An 18,172-nucleotide genomic window follows, 5' to 3' on the forward strand; every position below is an offset into this window, starting at 1 on the left:
TGAAATTTTAGTTGCCTATTTTAAAATGTACAAAAGTATCATTTCCCAAAATTAGTTTAGCTCATATATAAGCAAAGAAGTGTGAAGAACCCAAATAAGTTTTCCCAAACACACACAAGAAATGTTTACTGCAAGTGTAAGTTAAAGTCAAGGTTAGGGAGTTCCTGTTGTGGCTTAGCAGGTTAAGAACCCAACCTAGTGTCCTTGAGGATGTAGGTTCGATCCCTAGCCTCAGTGGGTTAAGGATCCAGCGCTGCCTAAGCTTCGGCATGGGTCACAGATGCAGCTCAGACCTGGCATCACTGTGGCTGTGGTGTAGGCTGACAGCTGAAGCTCCAATTCAGCCTCTAGCCCAGGAACTTCCATATACTGTAGGTGTGGCCCTCAAAAGAAAAGATAAAATAAATTAAGATAAAGGTTAAATTAAGTCTGGAGACTGATGGTTGTCTTTACGGAGCAAAAGAAGAATTGAGTGCCTCCTATTGTTTTTTAGGTACTTCCTTAAGCATTTTATATACATTTAATTAAATTACATTATACATTATAAAACTGTTTGTTGCAAGGAGAGCCTGACTGCAGCTTTGTAACCACTACCTGGTAGACCCTAGATCCAAACCTAGGCCACCTGCTTCCACAGCCTGTTCTTTGCAGAGAACCCATGCCCTCAGCGCCCTGAATGACCACAGTGCACAGCCTTCGATCGGGTGGCGATGGGCCCCGATCCCTTGTAATCCTCTCTGGGGACTGTTAGCTTACCCTTTGGCCACGTTTCTCATCAGCTCTGGGAGAAAGGAAGCTGGGTCCCCTAGGCACTAGAAAGTGGAAGAGTGTCCGCACGCTTAGAGCACGATGCAGAGGTGCCTCGGAGGCGGCACGGCCATGGTGGCCTGGCTTTCCTGCGTGGCACTCTGCTGGGGTTCTGATGAGAGGTGTACGCTCAGATCCAGGGAGGCCAGGTCTCAGCTCGTTGGCACAGCTAGTGTGTGTTGACAGGACAGGCGCAGCAGTAGGTCCACAGTGATGTGATGGGTCCAGCTCCCAGCAGACTCTAAGCCTCATCTCAGAAGTGTACTGCTTCAGTTTACCTCGCAACTTGATGTTACTCTACGAAATTGATCCTTTCTTGTTGTTCGTAATAATTTGTATCCAACTTTATATACTCTTCAGAAGGAATAATGGCCTAATTCGTTGAATCTCTAGGTGATTCAGATACTTCATTTTAGCCAAAGTGCTTCAGCCTCCTCTCCAACCAGACCTCTCCGTGAATCCCTCACAGGTCACCAGTGCATTTCCAGTCCCTGGAACAGCGTCTGGCACGTGATAGACCTCAGTACATGTGTACCGAGTGAGAAATAAACACAAGCAAGCAGTTGAGTGAAGAACTTGAAAGGTCGGCTTCATAATTCCGACTCTGCATCTCCTTGAGTAAAATACTTCTCAGGGCTACAGTGCCTTCACAGGGGAGACAAAAAAGAATGTAGTGACGTTCTTGCTAACTCTAAAATAATCTAATTCTATGCTATAGTCAGTTCATGAACCATTTAACCTTTAAGCAAAAGTTTTTTGAGAAGCTGGTCAGACTTCCCAATAAAGATAGAAGACGTAAGAGTCTGTACTCAGCAGACTTGTATTTTTAGCACCCGAGGAAGCATGTGTTCTGTTGACAAGAGTAAAGCTACTTAAAATTCCTTATATTAATTAGGAGAAAATCCATAGAGGAGGAGCGGTTTTAAGAACCAAAGCAGGAAGGAGCTGGGGTTGGCAAAGGAAGTACCTAGATGTTACAGGCACCATGCAGCCCGAAGGAACGTGTGGAGGTTTCGATTTCTGTCATGTCATCTGTCCCCAGTGAAATGTGACCGTTGTTTATTTGACTGACATTCCCATTAAACTATGGGGTTTATTTCTCTGAACTTCCCTTACTTAGCAGGTTATCTGTACATTGTACTGAATAAATATTTGAGGAATTACTTGATGAATGGAAGCTAGGCACTGTTCCCACTACATGTTCACATGCATTAATTTAATGAAGATGTAATAATCTCTACGAGATAGAAATCGTAGACTCTTAAGAAATTAACTTACTTAAAGAAACCAGGTTACAGTTACAAAGCCAGGATTTGGACTCTCGGTCAGATGAGTTTGGCGAGCTACACCTAGTACACTGTTAACGTTAAATCTTTGCAAGCCAGCTGATAGGTAGGTAACCTCTCCATCATCACACTGATGAGGGGACTGAGTTACCTGAGGAGCCACAGCTCGAAAGGACCAGTGGGAAGACTGGCACCCGGGCTTGTGAATTGAGAAGGAGCTGAGCTTGTGGGTGAGGGTGAGGAAAGGCGAGCACATGGCCTCTACGACGAGAGCTTTGTGAGGCCCTCTTCAAAGCATGTTTTAGAATGTGCACTGGGTGGCTTTAGTGCCCTGCCTCCTGTAGCTTCTGGGCCATCAACAGACTGGCATCCTCAACCAGCCTGGTTCTGAGCCATCGAGATTCCTCTGCATTAACTCAGTAGTGGCTGGTGCCCAACTCAGGCCCCCTGGAGGTCTCGTTTACATGTTTATGCAAATTACATAGATGGTCCAAAACAAAGGGCAGCAAACCGCTAACTCAATGACCGTATTTTTTTAATATGAAAACTAAGGGAAATTAGATAAACATTTTAACTTGACAAAATTTGCTTCTGAGGTGATATGGACAATATGAGTTACAAAAATTGCCATGTGGGAGTACTTGGAGAAATTTTAAATAATGCCTAAAACTTTTAAACAGAAGAGTTAGCTGTCTGACCCCTATACGTAGTTTGGTTTTGTGTTCTAGTTGGAGTTTATACTATCCTTTCTTCTCCTAGTCTGGATCTTCATTAAAATGTACTTTTTTCCTTTTCATTCGGATTTTAAAAGCTGTTTGGTTCATTTAATCCCTTCTCTTTCTGTTCTATTGAAATAAGTTTAGAACTTGAAATTTCTTATTTTAAAGGAATTTGGTAAGTGTGAATCTAAAACATTTAGTTTATAATCGATTCAGGCACCTTCCTGAATTTAGTTAATACAAACCATACTTTAAACACATCTGGCTGCAGATGACGAACTGATTCAGGTTAATTTTTTAACAGCAAGAGACTCAGCTGTGCACCGTTGGAGTCAGTTGCCCTTTTAACCTAGAAACCTAAATTAAGAAACAAACGCACAACTCTTAAAATACAGGCTAATGGCTGCTTTTGTCAGATAAATATCAAAACTTGTAGGATTTTAGAGAGGAAGGGATCTTGGGGATCCCTCATCCGATGACCTTATTTTATAGGGGAAGACTTTGTGGCTTAGGGGTTGCTATTAGATTGTTAAATTTGGAGAACATTCAAATTGAGTTTCAGTACTCTTTAGGGGGTGGGAGGGGAGATGACCTAAGGGTTGTCAGTGATCAGATGTGAGATAGGATGGTTTGGGACTCTCTTTTTCAAATTCTCTGTCCCTTTTTGAATCACGAGAAGGTAAAAATAAATCCTGATTTGCTAATAAAGTGCAGAGAAAGAAGTTCAAGACCTTGGCCAGCTTCTTTGAAAGGTGCTAACAGAGCCAGGATTAAAAAAGCATTGCCTTCAGTCTCGCCGGTCCTCCCTGGACTCCCTGTGAGCCTGCTGTGCTCTGCCCTTGCAGGGCCCCGAGCAGCTGCCTTTAGCAGGGTCAGCCTGAGGGTGAACAAGGCCAGCAGCAAGAGGAGCTGTCTGAGAGGGTCCCTAAGGGCAAAGAAAGACAAGTTGTTGGTGTCGTAATTCTTTAAAACCCAAGTCATTGTCTTAGAGAGCAGAGGCCTTTTGCCAATGGGAACATCAGAGTTGGTGAAATTTCAGAAAAGATGAAGCTGTCTTTAGGATTTAGTGACTTAATGGTTTCCAAAGGAGCTAACACCTAAATATTTGGGGCACTGCCAAGCCAGACTCTACCACTTGCCTCAAGATAGTAGAAAAAGAAGCACTCAAGGTAGTGGTAGCCCTTGGAAGTAAATGTGATATGAAATAATCCTTTGAAGGTGATACAGAAAGTCTGCATCTCTTAGCCCCAAGCTAAGAGATGCAGACTACTGCCTTTGGAATGGATGAGCAATGAGATCCTGCTGTGTAGCCCTGGGAACTTTGTCTACTCGCTTATGATGGAGCCTGATAATGTTAGAAAAAAGAATGTGTACATGTATGTGTAACTGGATCACCATGCTGTACAGTAGAAAATTGGCAGAACACTGTAAGCCAGCTATAATGGAAAAAAATAAAAATCACTATTTAGAAAAAAGTGATACAGAAAGTTGTAAGGCTACATTTCAAACGCAGAATGCATAAAAAGGCAAATATGGGTTTCAGTGCTTCTATAACAAGTTCCATTCTTTGTTACTAAGCAGCGACCTTGTCCTGAACGAACATTTCTGTCAGAATGTCCTGTTATTTTAGGTAAATGCAAACGTAAAACTGTGTTCACAGCTTAATAAATGAGCTGACAGGTCCTGTGTTTTCTCATGTAGTGCTCGTGATCACTCTTGGAAGCAGTGCTGTTATTATCTCCATTTTAAGCATGGAAACTAGGGATGAGAGGGGTTCACTTGCACAGAATCACAGACCAGTAAGTGATGGAGCCAGGACTTGAACTCAGAGTGTTAGATTCCAAACCCAAGCAACCGGAAGTTACTGCTTCATTTAATTAAATCCCACGTCTACAAGATGTCACCTCACATGGGTTCGATAGCCTTTCTTTGTAGATCGAACAGGTTACATAATTTACTTAATTACTGGCAAATATTAATGGTAGACTAAGATTAACCACCAGTAGTAGCAAAAGCAGCGAAGCTCAGAATTTCAAAGATTATCTAGTGAAATCTGACCTCTTTTAAGTGACAGACTGGAAATCCAGAGCCTGGAAGCTTATTGACACTCAATAGCAATATTGCCGTGAGTAGAAGTTTGCAACGTCTTAGGGTGAACACTAACTAAAATCCGGTGGTTCTAATTAAAACCACAAGACATACCAGATTCTTACTGCATTTGAATAAAATATTTTTAAAATAATCCATTATAAATTCTTATGTAAATATTCATATCCTAAGTGCTTTGTACAGACCCTGCATGGCACATAAAATAGGGACTAGTGTTTTTTGTTTTTTGTTTTCCAAATTAAACAAGTGTAATTAATTATAGTTTTAAGATTAAAAAACATATACTTTATTACATGGCAATTTTTAAGACTCTCTAAATGTTCCTTTGCTGGGATTATGTTTTATATCAGTAATAATATTAGGTTCTGGTTACCATGTGGCTTTCGAAGAATTTTTTTTTAATTGTCTTAGCTTTGGAAATCTAGAGAAGCTTAACAAAAATTTAATATTTTGAAAAGAAGAATACCTAAAACATTAAGTATACAGTGAAAATTATTTCCCCGAAAATGGAATAAGTTAAAAACATTCCTTTATTTTGGAAATGTCTCTTAATAAAAGCCTTATGATTCAGTTAAAATGCACAGAAAATAAGTTACTACAAGTGTTTGCAGGATGCTCTTTGAAAAGTTCCTGTTTGAAAATGCATGTCTTGCCGTCTAAGAAAAATTTAGTTATATCCATTTTATATTTTACTTTATAAGCTGACTTTATACTTTGATATCTAGTTCAGCCTCTCTTTTTTTGGTATAATTACTGGTAACGTTTTTAAAAACACTGCTTGAACGTTATTTCAAAGGGAAGCAATATGTAAAAGATGTGAAGCATTTAATCCTTGAAGGCTGGAACCACTTGTAAAGTATCATAAGCACATCTGCCTTGCATCACACAGGGAAGGACTAGTGTTCCCTGGTTACGGGCGCAGGGTGGGGCTGGTTTAAGAAAATGGAGTATTTTGCATTTGAGCTTCTCTTCAATATAAAAAATACGCTGTGATTCTACAATGAAGATTTTAATTCCAGGGGTGGGGTGTGGGGGCAGGTGAAAGTAAGTCAAGCTTTGGTTTTACATTTGTTCTCTGACTCACCATCTACCTACGCTGTAAACCCTACACCAAGAGTTCTTAGTAAGTGTGCTCGCTTCTCAGCTGCCAGGTAGGCTGCAAATAACGTGTTGCTAATTAGGAAATACCCAAGTGTGAATGACTAACTCCTAAAATGCCAGCGGCTACACACGTGCCCTGATGATAACTTCACTCTTGATCGGACCCCCAGTGTACCTTCTGGAGCAGGAGGAGTAGTTCCGGCTGTCGGGCGGGCGCGCCTTGGGGTGTGTGGGTTTTGAATATGTTGAGAACCGCTGCAGGTGGATGGGTTCTCACCTTTCTCCTCTTTGTCCTGACATGATAGTCACCTGCCAGCACATCCCCAGATGCAGCTCCTGGTGAGCTGGCTGAAAACCCACCCCTTGCTTCCTGCTCCTGAAGGCAGGCAAGGGAGAACGTTAGGGGACTGCATCTTTAGTCACCTTTAAAAAAAAATGTTTCTTTAATGACTTGAGAATTTCATACCTTAGGGGATGTTAGCACCTAATTACCTGCGGCACATTTACCGACCGCGTTGTGATACCAGGACTGATGCACCATACACTTCATAATGTTATGCTTTTACCTCACTCGTAAGCCCAGACGTGGTTTGTTTTTAATTTCAAAATAAAGGAAAGCCATATTTAATTATACGGCTGTATAATTTGGGAAAGTATTTCTAATTTAGAATTAAATGTTTATAAAAAATACTTTGTAGCCAGTTATTTTACTGCCATATATTACGCGAAATTATCATGGAGTAATTGTTTAGTTTTCTTGTAAGACTCAAACTAAATATATTTGAAGAATTTGAATTTTTGGCTAGTCAATGTTTTATCCAAGAAAAATTCATAACACATCAAATATAGATGGTATGTAAAAGTTAGCCTTTCTCCTTTACTTGATATTAAATGAATGACTTGTTCTAGAGCTTTCCTAATGGCAGACTATTTAATATGCTTTGATTTAGCTTTAGGATCTCTGTAATAATTCTCTTTTACCTGACTTCCTTAGCAGTGTTAAACTTACTATATTATAAGGAAATAACTACTGAATTAATCTCATCACCATTTAAAATTGTTTAAATGTAAGGGCTCATGTATTTTATTTACGTGTAATTTTGAATCAAAGTGTTTTTTTGTCTTTGTTTTGCCTTTTTACTCTAAGATACTATGAACTGGATCCTGACAAAAGTCTGCTTGACAATCTGCGGAGCAAAGTGGTCATTGAATATCCGACGTTGCACGTGGTGTTGAAGGGGCACAGTGTCGACCTGAGGGCCTCACCAGGGTGAGTACGAACCTGTCCCTGCAGCGCTTAGAGTGACTCCAGGGGGCCAGAGCAGCTGCATGCCCGCCTTTACATAGTGCCCAGGTGTTTTCACCCTAACTGAGTTGACTCTGCAAGTGTGGATAATCTTGTGAAAAGCCAAAGGAAGGAGCTGTTGCTTTTGTCCTGTTGGAGAGCGTGCAAGCTGGTGTCAGCTTAAAATGCATGAAGCAGTTTGAATGTCTGGCTGTCCAAGGATGTGCTCTGCCTTTTTGGGGTTTTGTATGTTTTTGTCTCTCTTTAAGGTAAACAGTCTTTAATGAAGTCTGTCCATGAGCAGGTAAATTTACCCCCAATTAAAGCCTTTAGAGATCCCTGAAATGAGCGGTCGGTCGCAGAGCAGTCTTCGTGCTCTGCCTCACGGGAGGGGAAGTCCAGCGGGAGGAACGTGGCCTTTGACTTTGACCAGGCGGAGAGTGAGCCGGTGCCATTGCCTTGACCCGCATCTCCTTTTCTCTTTTAAACCCACTGCTTTGTGCTTCCTCCGATTTTGTGTCATTGGTTATATTCCTTGGCATTCTGATGATTCCTTAAAAGAAGATACTTGTCCCTCTCTGGTGAGAGTGGAGTTGAGAGGAAGTAGGAAAACCGGAAACGGTGTATGTAAAAGTTTCGCGTATAAAGCGACTTACCCATGTTTGCAGCTACTGATTAAAGTAAACTAATTGTGTTTCGGAGTGCAAATTCTAGAGGATGAATAAAATCCAAAAATCGCCTTTACTGTTTTTTTATAAAAGTATTAAATTTTTAACATTTTTAAAATTAATATTTTTCAGTAAAAGGATAGGTCTCTAAGTCTTTAGGTTAATTCTTTATATTTTTTACAGCTTGAGAAAATCCAGTTGTATTTCCTCAAATTAAATGAGAAATTTCAGTTCTAAATGACTAGTTTCACCTTTTTATAAGCTCTGTAAAAGCTGACTTTTTTCCTTAGTATAATTCACAAAGCTGTCTCTCTGAAAGTTGGGTTCCGGGAAAGTTGTTTAGCAATGTGGGTTACCAGCCAGAGCAAACACTGTCTGTGTAAATAAACACGGCACACACAGCTCCTCTTTCACCTTGTGTAGGAATGCCCCTTCAAGTAAGGCTTCCTGTCACGAAGCAAAAAGAAAAGGCTACTTTTGTAAGTGTACTTGGAACCTTATGAAGTAAAATTTGCAAAGCTCTTGGTGGGTGGATGCCGTCTGACTGGCTTAGGGCAAAAGCTCAGGCCTTTTCAGTGGAGGACGCCCCTTGGAGCCGCTGCAGCAGACAACCGAGGAGGGTCGCCCGAGCAGGGTTCTCAGCGCCGTGTCAGTGTGGTCGCATCATGAATACACACACTGTAAAAACAGCGCCCTGTCCCCTGCAGATGCGTTTTTCTGGATAAAGCGCTTCCGAGAGCCTGCTGCTTTGTGCAGTCTCAGAGCGTTGGCCTTCTGCAGGGTGGGCCCTTAGTGCAGGAGGAGGGTTATATAAGAACAGGACATTTGCTTTGGAAAGCCTTGAGGTTCTTTCTCTCTCCAGAGTCAAAAAAGTTGGATTTTGATCTTGAGTTCATTGCAAAGGTGTCTCTCATCTAGTTTGGGGGAAATGTGTTTCTGGGCTGGGATTCAGTTGTTTTCACACTTGATGATTGTTACAATTACAGGTTAGCTTAGATTATTTTTTCAGGACTCTGCCTGTATTGATGGGCAATAGACAAGTTTTGTTTGTTTACTTATTATGGAATGAAAAAGGTTCAGCCATTAAGGTAGACTAGTAGTTTGGGGTTGTGGGGGTGTGGCATGACCCCCTTGTAGCAGTCCAGCAGGGAGTGCCCAGGACGGTATTGCCTGTCCCGCAGGTCCTTGCTGGCCAAAGCTGGCTAGAGATTTCAGTGACACGATAGGAGAAAGAGGGGCGCTCCATTACAAGAAGATGGCTGGGCAGCTTGAGTGAGCAGCGGAAGGAAGAGGGTCCCCGGACCGCGGAGCCAAAAGCCCAGAGCCCCTCCATTTTAAAATATTTTTCTCTGTTATTCCAATATAACTCAGTTAGAAAATGCCTCCACCTTCTGAGGAGTCCAACCCAAGACTGATTACTCGAATTAGTGAAAATATTAGCAGAGCAGTTCCTTTTGCGTTAGCCTCGTCTTGGGCCAGTAGATCCTCTCATCCGTTCTCCCTCTCTCTCCCTCACTCCTGCTCACCCCTCTTTTTCTTCCTTTCTCCTTCCTTAGGGCGTGTGTGTGTGTGTGTGTGTGTGTGTGTGTGTGTGTGTGTGTGGTGGGATGGGGCTGGACTCCAGGCAGGCGAGCACACGTGTAACCTTCATAGTGCAGCAGGCTCGGTAATGGTTTCAAGTGAGAAGAAGCCAGAGGAGAAAACAGCTGCTTTGTAACATCAGAGACAGACGTGAAGAACTCTCCTGGAGTTGGTGGAATTCCACCAGGATCAGGATCCGACCTGCATAGACCCTTTTCATTGCCTTCCTCGTAAAAAGGACTCTGAACACCAACTTGGTTGTGGTACAGCCTTAAATCCTGGCGCCTTTGCTTCACCCCGGGACTTGGCAGCGGGACTGTGAAGACGTCCAGGCTTACGGGCCTAGCATCAGCTCTTGTTAGCTGGGTCCTTGGCATTCAGTCCGCCCCTGAGCTTTATTTTCCTTGTCCACACAGTGGAGATAAAGGGCTGTACTCCTCAGCAAAATAATCTGGCTTTTAATCATTCAGCATAACAATTTCCACAGTTTCTTTATGTGTTATTTCCCTTTAGCTTCACCATGCAATGAAGTAAATAGAGCAGTTCCTCTGGTTCCCATTTTGCAAATTGAAAAGAAGATTAAAAGTTGGAGTTGTGTTGATTGAGCACAGTGCTCCACTGGAGGGATAGACACAGGGAAGCAAGGTCCGGAGTCTGTCCTCCAGGGGCCCTCAGTTTGGTCAGGGAAGAGTCCTGGTCTTGCTCCTTTAAAGGAGCCCAGTTCTGGCCGGAGTCCGCATGCCTGTGAGAAGGAGGAGATGGCGATTAGGTAGTCTTCTCTCAGCCCACAGTCACTCGGCATACACTGACCCTCAATTTTAAGTTTAAAAAAATCATGGAAAAATTTACTCCAGCCGCATCTGGCCAGCCTGTGTGATGAGAGCGGTCTGCTCCGTGGTGGTGCGCGTCTCGGCTCCCGACCGCATGGGCAGCCACCATCCTGAGCCTTCCTCAGAGGCCGGAAGGATGCTGCCTCGCGAAACCTAATTGCCACTTTCAGCCGTCATTCCTCTGTGTGTTGTGGCCAGAATCGTATGTCCCGGCTGCCTGGAACATGGCATGGTTTGTCTGTCCCCATGAGCAGTGCTGTTGGTATGCGTCGGAAGGGAGGGGACCAGAGGGAGAAACAGCACAAACGCTTGACTGTGTGTTTACTTAATTTTTTCAGTGAAAAGTGAATCTGCTAAGAGCATTGGCAGTGAGAATTGAGCACTTCTTTTGGAGGAAGAACATGAAAGTTCCAGATAAGTGCAGAAAACCATGTTGGACGATTTTGGGGTATTGTCACTTGGTGGTTGGAATCCTGTGTTTCTCTGAAAAATAATTAAACAATCTAAGAAAAATGTTTTTTAATGTATTTTCTAGCCTCTTGACTTGTGAGGCCTGGGCTTTGCCAAGCTTCATTCTGTAGGCTGCAGACTGTTTTATTTGTTAGTTTCATGCGAATCCAAACCCAGGGGTCACCTGGGTCAGCCACACAGTCGGCATCCGCTTGGTGGAACAGAAAGGCCACGAAGCACCGCTGGCCCCAGGAGGGCTGGTCCCTCAGTTGCCCATTCTTCTCGGCTCCGCCTCTGGCGACAGCTGCATGGGTCTTTCTGTACTTGCGGGCATCCAGTGGGATGCCCGGTGTAAAAGGTGCCGTAAGTACCATGACCTCCTGCCGCTTGCATTCTGTGCAGAAACGCAGTGGCCCCGCACTGCTGTGGAACCGTCGCTGCTCAGGACCTTGGCTTTGCTGTGCACACGGCGAGCTGGGTCTTCCATGAATCCCGCACCCTTCCCCCCGGTTCCCCCCTCCCCCTCCCCGCCCCCATCATTGCCCCACGGGAGTGTTGTGATGAGCAGCCCTCTGCTGGGTTTCAAAACATCCGGCAGTAATGAAAGAAAAAGCCCTGGGAACTGTCACGGTGGTGTTGGAGTGTGGACGTGTGTTTGTGTGTGCGGCTGCCTTGCTTTGCACCCCGGCAGCTCTCTGTACGTGGTGATCTCACACACGAAACCTGACGGTTCCGGGTTTCATTGGCATTACACAGTTATGAAACTGCAATATGACTGTAGAAGAGTGAGAGAAGATTACATCTGTATTGCATCTGTGTACTGAGTGGTTAAGAAAACTGGTCAAATTGGACATTAGTGAAATTCGTTTTTCGTTTACAGTTGGAATAACTTTTAGACCAAAAGGAAACCAGAGGTGTTAATGAAAGAGACTCAGAAAGACTAGGAATATGAAGAGATGATAAGAAGGCAGGCAAAGGAGAAACTGGTAGAACACAGACATGTTACTTGGGGTGGAAATTGGGGAGGGGTGTCCGAGGCGTTGATGCCACGTGACCTTGGTGGAAACGTAATGGTGGGGGTGGGGCTCGTGCACAGAAAGAAAGACATGTGTCTGCGAGAGGACTCTTCTCCTGTAGTAAAAATGTGGTGTAGAGTTACATTTTTCACATGAGTACAGGAGAGAAAACTAAATGGGATTTCAAGATCTCACCATGAAATGTCTTCTTGAGGCAGGAGTGAATTGAATCCGGGGTATCATAGAAGTGTTCCTGGGAAAAGTGGGATAAAGTGCACAGATAGCCAGGGTGGAGGGAATTTCCTGACAAGTGAAATCTGTTAGGATGTAGTCTCCCTTCCAAGAAGAGTGTCAAATTCCATCCCACCTCGAATTTAAATTGAAAACTTAACAAAAATTAAAGAATTTATCCTGTACTTTCCCCTCCCAGGAGGAAAAAGAAAGGGGAAAACCCTATGCGATCTGATGCGTCTGCACCACCTCTGTTGTTGGTTTTTTTATTTTTATTTATTTATTTTTTTTTTTTTTGTCTTTAGAGCCACACCTGCAGCATATGGAGGGTCCCAGGCTAGGGGCCTAATTGGAGCTGTAGCCGCCTGCCTACGCCACAGTTCACGGCAACACCGGATCCATAACCCACTGAGCAGGGCCAGGGATCGAACCCGCCGCCTCCTGGTTCCTAGTCGGATTCGTTTCTAGGGCGCCCCGACGGGAACTCCCACTCTGTTGTTCAGGATATGCTCCGAGACTCTAAATTAGAGACCATGCTTGGGAAAGACTTGAACTCGCCGAGCCCCCCGTCAGCTCATTTGATTAACGTGCGCATTTATTCCCACAGGATTTACAATAAACATGTGTTTCAGTGAATAACTGTGTCATTTGGTTGAGAAGGTGAATTTGGAATAATTCGCTGAGAACCCTAGAAGTTTGTAGTATTAAAACCCAAGTTCTTTTTTCAGAGGCCTTCACCATTTTGGATTCCCGACAGATTCTGATGAATACACACACTCCCTGACCCATGTTAAGTTCAACATCCTGCATTTTGTTCATGGACCACATCTTAAAAGCAGAAAAGCTCCACCCGCCTTCTTTATTTTTAAACAATGATTTCAAGGAGAAGGTAGGCCTTTCATAATGGCTGATATGGGATTAATAGCCATAAATTTAGTCAACAAAACTTACACCTGTTCCTACTGTAAATAGGAATTAAAGAGAGGTACTATACTGTTTAAGATTCCTAAGTGTAGTTGGGCCAGTTCGTTTCCCTGGAGCGAGTGATGGGATTCAGGTTTCATGAAGTGTTGTTAAAAACACAACCATAATGCCAACAATTTCCTTTATACGTTTCGTGAAATTTGGTTGGTATTTATACTGTGTTGTACCTAATTTAGTATTAGCAATTGCATTTTAAGTAACAGTACTTGGTCACCTTTTATGTATTCAGAAGTTACTGTGATACAGTGTGTTAAGTTTATTTTCAGGTAGCTGTCTTACACTTATGACTTGTAACCGGGTATCCTTCAGTTGCCGGTGACAGGAGCTCCGCCCAAACTAGTGTCAGCATGCAGCATAGTTTCTCGGCTCTTATGCAGGACGTCCAGGCAGGACTGGGTCCAGACAACCAGAGAAGCCTCTTTCTGTCCCTCGTTCTTGACCCTGACCTCGTCCCCCGGGCAGAGTTTCTTCCAGGCAGACTTTCTCTTTAGGGTGGGAGGCTGTGCGGGAGGGTGGGAGGTGACTGCTATTGACATGGTCGGCTTACGTCATCATAACCAAAGCATGGCAACAAGTATGTAAGATTTGGGGTAAGAACTTTAATTTTGCCCAGACTGGATCACATCGCATTCCTGAGCTGATGGAGAGGCCCCCAGAGGAAGGGGGTGGTGCCAGAAGAAGGTGGGGTGTGGGAGCAGGCAAGGAAGTGACAGGCAGGTGTCCCCGCACTTAGTTGAATTTAAGTAGCAGGAGGCTCCTGGGTTGAAATAGCATCGGGGGTGAGATTCAGGATTAACCTGTGGACCGTCCCTGTCTTCAGGGATTTTAGCTCCTGCTTGATACCGTCGCAGCTTTGACTTGCCGTTTGGGCTTTTCTTTGTCTTTTTTTTTTTTAATGTTTCCCGGTCGTGTTTGGCATTGTGCTGGTACTGGGTTGACCAGATGCACGCAGCACCAATCCGTTTCCATCACGGATTTGGAAATTTCCAGTTTAGAGCTGTACTCGAGGATAATGTGTCCAAAAAAAAAAAAAAAGTGAAGGCTGCTTAAATAAAAACAGGCCCTTCAGTAAACCTTTGGGGAATCTGTACTTTTCTTTCAACTTTGGTCGGTGAAGGCTGCCTAAAGGCCGTGTGTATTTGTTCTTTACAACGAGCTAAGATGTCAGTGTTTGCCATGTTGGAGAGTGATGGCCTCCACTCACCTTGAGCTTCGTAACCAAATGCTCCCTTTAGCCCTTGGCGAGCCCCGACCCAGCTCTGCTCGTGCCAGTTTTATTTTCTCACTGAACCTTCATGCCTCGGCCCCAACCTGATTCTACAGCCGTTTCTTCCTTTCATCGCCCCCTTTCCTTCAGTGCCACCACACAGCGTGAAGGTGACCACGTAGCCGTCCCGGACCGTGTCCCCTGCAGCGTCTGCCTGCTTGTGTGTTGCCTCTCCATGAGCGCAGTCGCCTGTCCTTTGAAACCCAGCTTGAGCAGTAACCGCCATGACCCCTTCCTCTAGAACCATAGTGTCTCCTAATTGGCTGGTGCTGATGCCATACCGGTGGTGAAGTGTTTTAGCATCACCCTGATGTTAAAATCAGGAGTAACTAGCACGCATCCATAGCTTACTAAACACCAAGCACTGTTGCAAGCTCTTCAGGTCCATCCGCTCTTCAAGGTTTCTCCCAACAGTCGGGCGAAAGAGATGCTGCAGTTCATCCCTGTAGTAAGTGGGTGCAAGAAACTCAGGGCTGTGTCACTGCAGACGGAAACAGGGCCAGAGCGACCTGCCACTGCTGCTCAGGAGTTCCTTCCTTCTGACTGTAGGGCCTCAACGCCATCCTGTCGTTGGCACGTGATAGCACCTGTCCGCTCAGGTTCAGGTATTAATAGGGGAGTTCCCGTCGTGGCTCAGCGGTTCGCATACCCGACCAGCATCCATGAGGATGCGGGTTTGATCCCTGGCCTCCCTCAGTGGCTTAGGGATCCAGCATTACCGTGAGAGCTGTGATGTAAGTCACAGATGCGGCTCAGATCCCGTGTTGCTGTGGCTCTGGGGTAGGCCAGCGGCTGCATCTCTGATTGGACCCCTAGCCTGGGAGCCTCCACATGCTGCAGATGGGGCCCTAAAAAGACAAAAAAAAAAAAAAAGTATTGGTAGGGGAGTTCGCTGGCAGCTCAGCAGGTTGAGGATCTGGCATGGGGGCTGCTATGGCTTGGGTTCAGTCCTGCCCGGGAACTTCTGCATCCCGAGAGCACAGCCAGACTGTGCCCTGTCCCATTCTCTCCTAGCACCTGTTCACCTTCTGGGAAGACAGGCTGAGTCCAGGAATCTCCCATGTATGTAGTCCACGTCCATCTCATCAGCCTTCTCTGAGATTAACCCCTCTGCCTCCCCGCTTCCTCTCCTGCCTCCCCCTCCTCCTTGCCTCCACCAAGAGGTAGGGTTTGAGGCCACATGCGTTTGTGAACAGGGGCCATAGGTAGAGAATGGAACCAGCTCGTGTTATTGCAAGCAGCATTATTGACGGGGTTTGCAGTCAGTCCATTTTACAGATGAGGAAACCAAGGCACGCAGGTTAAAGCTTATCTTTAGTTCACATGATAAATGATGGACCTTGGCTGTCTTCCTTCACTCAGTACTTCTTGGTATCTGGTATTGTCTTCCTGTCTGTATAATTCTTGATAAAATCCTGCAGCATCTAACTGGTCTTGACGGCCAAAGCTGTGATCAACAGTTGCATCACAGTAATAAGCACAGTTTTGGGCATAAAATAAACCATCCGTAAAGACTGGTTATTGAGATGAGGTGGGACAGGTAGGGAAGCTTGCTAGCTTGAAAAAAAAAATTTCAGGCTTTGTTATAGATGGCTCTCTCTCAATATCAGCAAAGCCCCTGACTGATGTTAATATTCGCAGCTAAAAACTTAGAACTAGCATGAGCTGGTCGCCATTCTAAGCACATTAAAACCATTCATCACTGACTCCTCACAATCCTGTGAGGCAGGTGCTGCTGAATTCCATTGAATCTAAAATGTCATTAGCTATAAGATGTGCCATTTTATCTAACACGAAAAAAGCAAGCAGGGCTGCCAACTAAATTGTGACAAGACGTTTGAAGAACTGAACTTAAAATGCTTATGCTTATATAAAGCAGTTTATTTCAACAAATTTAGGACTCTGTCGATTGTAAGACACCATTTTACATCCCCCAAGAACGACAACCGTGGCTTCCTTAATTGTACGACCCGTCCTGACCGGAGATGTTAACATCCGGAAAGCATAACCGGAATCGCTGTGCTGCGGTGTCACGATGAGCTTCGCGTCATCCTGTCCTACCTTGATTTCACTCGCGCTCGACGGAGCAGGCGCGGGCGGCATCCCCAGCCCTTGGTGCTGCCCTTGCGGACTCGGCCGCCTTCAGCGCAGGGTCCACCTCCGTCTGCACTTGCCTTCCGTCGCTGATGCCCGCGCTGCGAGCTGTCTTCCTCCTCGGAAGGGGTTGATAGAAGGGTTTTGTCACCAGGTGTTAGAATGCTGATCGGTGGACGGAAACATCAAAGGGCTGCCGACGCCCATTTGTGCTGCCAGCAACCTTCCGAGTCCGCCCAGGCGCAGGCAGCGACAGCAGCAGCGCGACAGCCTGGCCAGCAGCCGCCTGAGGCCCTGAAGCTTCCCGGGATGTTAAATGTGAGCTGCGAGTCAGCCAGGTCTGGACCCGCCAAACCCTTTCAGCGGGAAGGGACCCTGAGTCCAGCCCTGGTTCCCTGGGAGGGACGGGCTGAGCCGGGGCCGAACCCGAGGCAAGCTGGGCTCCATGCAGGGCGCACGTCCTTAGGCTGATTGGCCTCCTGAGGGGCTCTGCCCAGGTCATAGGCCATCCTGAGTCACCCTGTCTTTGATGGTGATTCGGAGAGGATACCGTAGTTTACTGCTACTTAAAAAGGGATGATTATTTTAAGAGGCTGCTTTATTTTTTGAAAAGTAGTAGCACAGTTTCTGCAGAGTTGTGAAACCGCATGTCTTGGAGGTTTCTCTCTCTCTTGCTCCCTGTTGATGCCCAGCAGGCTGTTCCCTCTGGTGTGTGTAGTTCCGTTTTGAGCCTTTCACCGCGTTACTCACATACTTTGCTAGTTGGGGCGGAGAAGCGTCAGTCACCTCAGTCGGTGTGGAGCCAGCTCTTAAAGCCAATGCCGGTCTCTCCCAGGGGACTCCAGGGTGTTCGTCTCCGTGTCCCTTGTGGGTTGTGCGCTGAACTGAGCTCAGCTCAAAGCTGTGGCGGCAGACATCGGGGAACGCGGCTGCCCGGGACTTCATGGGAAGGGGACCCATGTGGAAGGGACGTCAGGACACAAAGGCCACCGCTCATGATTGTCGGTTGAACCGCAAGAGGGACATGCACCTGGCGCACTGGTGACTCCGCTGAGAGCTGCCGGCCATTCCTCTGGACAGGACAGGCTTGGGGGGACCCTGGGCAGTCTCGGGACCTGGCGGGACTCTGGGCAAAAGTTCCAGAGGTGGAGATGGGAGGCTGGAGAAAACCCGTAGACAAATGCGAGGCCTCGGAAACAGGGAAACGAGAGTCTTACTTCTCAGTCTCACGAGGCGCGAGTTCATGCTCCGAAGTGCGGATCCAAGGAGAAGTCAACGAAGCCTTGCGACTTTTAAACTGGGATGTTTCCCTCTCCCCCCCCCCCCCCGGAGGTGATGCAGGGACTGTGACGGCACAGGTGCACCTTGTATTTCAGGACTGCTCCCCGCTCTCAGCCTCCCGGTTTCTGCTCAGCACTCCAGGTGGTTTTTACCGAGACGAGGCTCTCACCCAGCAGCTCTTGGTGTCCTGAATCCCTTTGGCTCCTCAAACAGTGCTTCTCCTTTAAGTCCATGTGGTGCGACGTTGCGGTGCAAAGACGGTCCCTAAAGCCCAGTAGCCTGTTACGTTTCCACGGGCCCTGCGGTCCTGCTCCTGACTGCTGCTCTGTGTTCCCGAAGAACAGCAGTAGAGTCTGGTCTGTGTTTTGCAGTTTTGGGGGTTGGTTTACCAGATGCTGTGATTCTGTGTGCTGGTGCCCTCGCCACCGTAGAAGAGGCAGCAACAGACTGGAAGGTGTTTTCC

General features: G+C 45.8%; 1 protein-coding gene across 17 annotated transcripts in view; it reads left to right on the top strand.

The window, feature by feature from the left end:
- ZNHIT6 (zinc finger HIT-type containing 6) overlaps positions 1–18,172 on the top strand; it is a 111,489-nt gene that overhangs the window by 33,846 nt on the left and 59,471 nt on the right. For 14 of the 17 annotated variants that reach the window (XR_002343009.2, XR_002343010.2, XM_021088554.2 and 11 more), the window contains one exon: positions 7,170–7,292. Coding sequence is in view for 15 of the 17 variants with exons in the window: in XM_021088554.2 (XP_020944213.1) it covers positions 7,170–7,292 (123 nt within the window). In the remaining 2 variants the exon portion in view is untranslated. 17 annotated transcript variants of the gene reach the window in all.

This window comes from Sus scrofa, chromosome 4, assembly GCF_054392235.1.
Source record: "Sus scrofa isolate SSC_HxYL_T2T_F1_AM1 chromosome 4, Sscrofa_HxYL_maternal_Yorkshire_Landrace_v2.0, whole genome shotgun sequence".
In the NCBI taxonomy this organism is placed as follows: Eukaryota; Metazoa; Chordata; class Mammalia; order Artiodactyla; family Suidae; genus Sus; species Sus scrofa.